Genomic DNA, 1,625 nt, shown 5'->3' with positions numbered 1-1,625 from the left:
ACAAATTGAAAGTATGCATCATGTTGTATGTAGTTTTAGAAATAGAACACAACCTACTTTAAAATGATTTTATAAGTAATACACTAGGTAAAATGTCTTGTGCAATGTTGGGAACATAGGCAGTGATTAATAAATTGTGAGAATGATCATTTCTGTAGGTATCATTATGGCTATCATCTTATAATCCTTGAATATATACAAAAGGGTATTCATGTAGTCATTATCTACAAGCGGTAAGAATCTAGGCATTAAATTTATTAATTCAGTTTATAATAGAAAAACATAGACTATACATCTGTGACTTTTTATACATTACAGATATGATGAGTCATAATTTGGAGGTCAAAATGTTCCAACAGGAGGCACATGCAGAGTTTTTTGATTACATGAAATAGCTAACAAATATTCCTTGAATTCACATGATGACTTACTAGTTTCTTTATGGAATTCCTAATATCTTTGTTTCTTAGTGTATAAATAGCTGGGTTCAGAACAGGTGTGATAACTGTGTAAAATACAGCAAGAAACTTGTCCACCCATGTGATACTGACTGGCCACAGATAGATGAAAATGCAAGGTCCAAAGAACAGCACCACCACTATGATGTGGGAGGTACAGGTAGATAGTGCTTTGGATGCACCGTCTTTAGAGTGAAGGCGGACAGTTAATAGAATGTAAGTATAGGAGACCAGCAGGAGAATGAAACAAGTTGTTGCCAAAACACCACTGTCTGCATTTATAATGGACCCCAAAGTTTCAGTATCCATGCAGGCTAATTTCAGCACCAAAGGAATATCACAGAAAAAGCTGTCCACTACTCTGGGTCCACAAAAGGGCAGCTCCAGAATCAGAAGCAGCTGACTGATGGCATGCACAAAGCCAATGATCCACGATATCAAAGCTAGCCAGATGCACTTTTGTCTGTCCATGATGCTGGAGTAATGGAGTGGCTTGCAGATGGCCACATAACGGTCATAGGCCATTGTCACAAGAAGCACCATTTCACCCCCACCGAAGAAATGCACACAGAGGATCTGGCCCATGCATCCACCAAAGGAAATGGTCTTATCATCCTTTTGGAGGTCTGTGATCAGTTTTGGGGTAGTTACTGAAGACAGGCAGAAGTCAATAAATGAGAGGTTCGCTAATAGAAAGTACATGGGGGAATGGAGATGGTGGTCAGTGATGATTAGGAGCACAACAAAGAGGTTGCCCACAACAGTCATCAGGTATAAGAAGGAAAATGGCAGTGAGAGGAAGACCTGGAGCTCCTTTGCATTGCAAAGGCCCTGAAAAATAAACTGAGACACCACAGACTGGTTTGTTTCTTCCATTTAGTGCATGACATTCCAATGGGATCCAATGAGGAAGAGATGAACTAAGAAATTCTAGAATAGTCACACAAACTTAATGTTCAGGTCCCAGTGTGCAGATAAATACATCCTGTGTACAAAAATAAAATCTTAGCATTATATTAAGTCAAAATTTAAAATAAATTTTTCTTTAATATAAATGTGTGGCCAGCAATGAAGGAAAGAATCTGGGGTAGAAAGGCATGTCCAGAAGTTACCCACCAGAACTACAATACATATAGGTATCAAATTCTCAGGAGAAAGGTGAGTAGT

At 38.5% G+C, this 1,625-nt stretch overlaps 1 protein-coding gene across 1 annotated transcript; it reads right to left on the bottom strand.

Moving 5' to 3' along the window:
* Nucleotides 1-395: 395 nt before the first annotated feature.
* On the bottom strand, nt 396-1,343 carry LOC101710056 (olfactory receptor 4K3). The gene has a single exon (XM_004865122.2). It carries the CDS (start codon nt 1,332-1,334, stop codon nt 396-398), a length of 939 nt encoding a protein of 312 aa, XP_004865179.2. The 5' UTR covers nt 1,335-1,343.
* Nucleotides 1,344-1,625: the final 282 nt, after the last annotated feature.

Source organism: Heterocephalus glaber, unplaced genomic scaffold, assembly GCF_053883595.1.
Source record: "Heterocephalus glaber isolate CG9 unplaced genomic scaffold, H.glaber_assembly_v1.0 deba00001662, whole genome shotgun sequence".
Classification (NCBI taxonomy): Eukaryota; Metazoa; Chordata; class Mammalia; order Rodentia; family Bathyergidae; genus Heterocephalus; species Heterocephalus glaber.
The sequence above is the reverse complement of the archived record's forward strand: the minus strand, read 5'-3'. Positions and strand labels throughout refer to the sequence as shown.

Coding starts and splice junctions, on each gene's coding strand:
- LOC101710056 (XM_004865122.2), bottom strand. CDS start 1,334: ATGGAAGAAACAAACCAGTCTGTGGTGTCTCAGTTTATTTTTCAGGGC.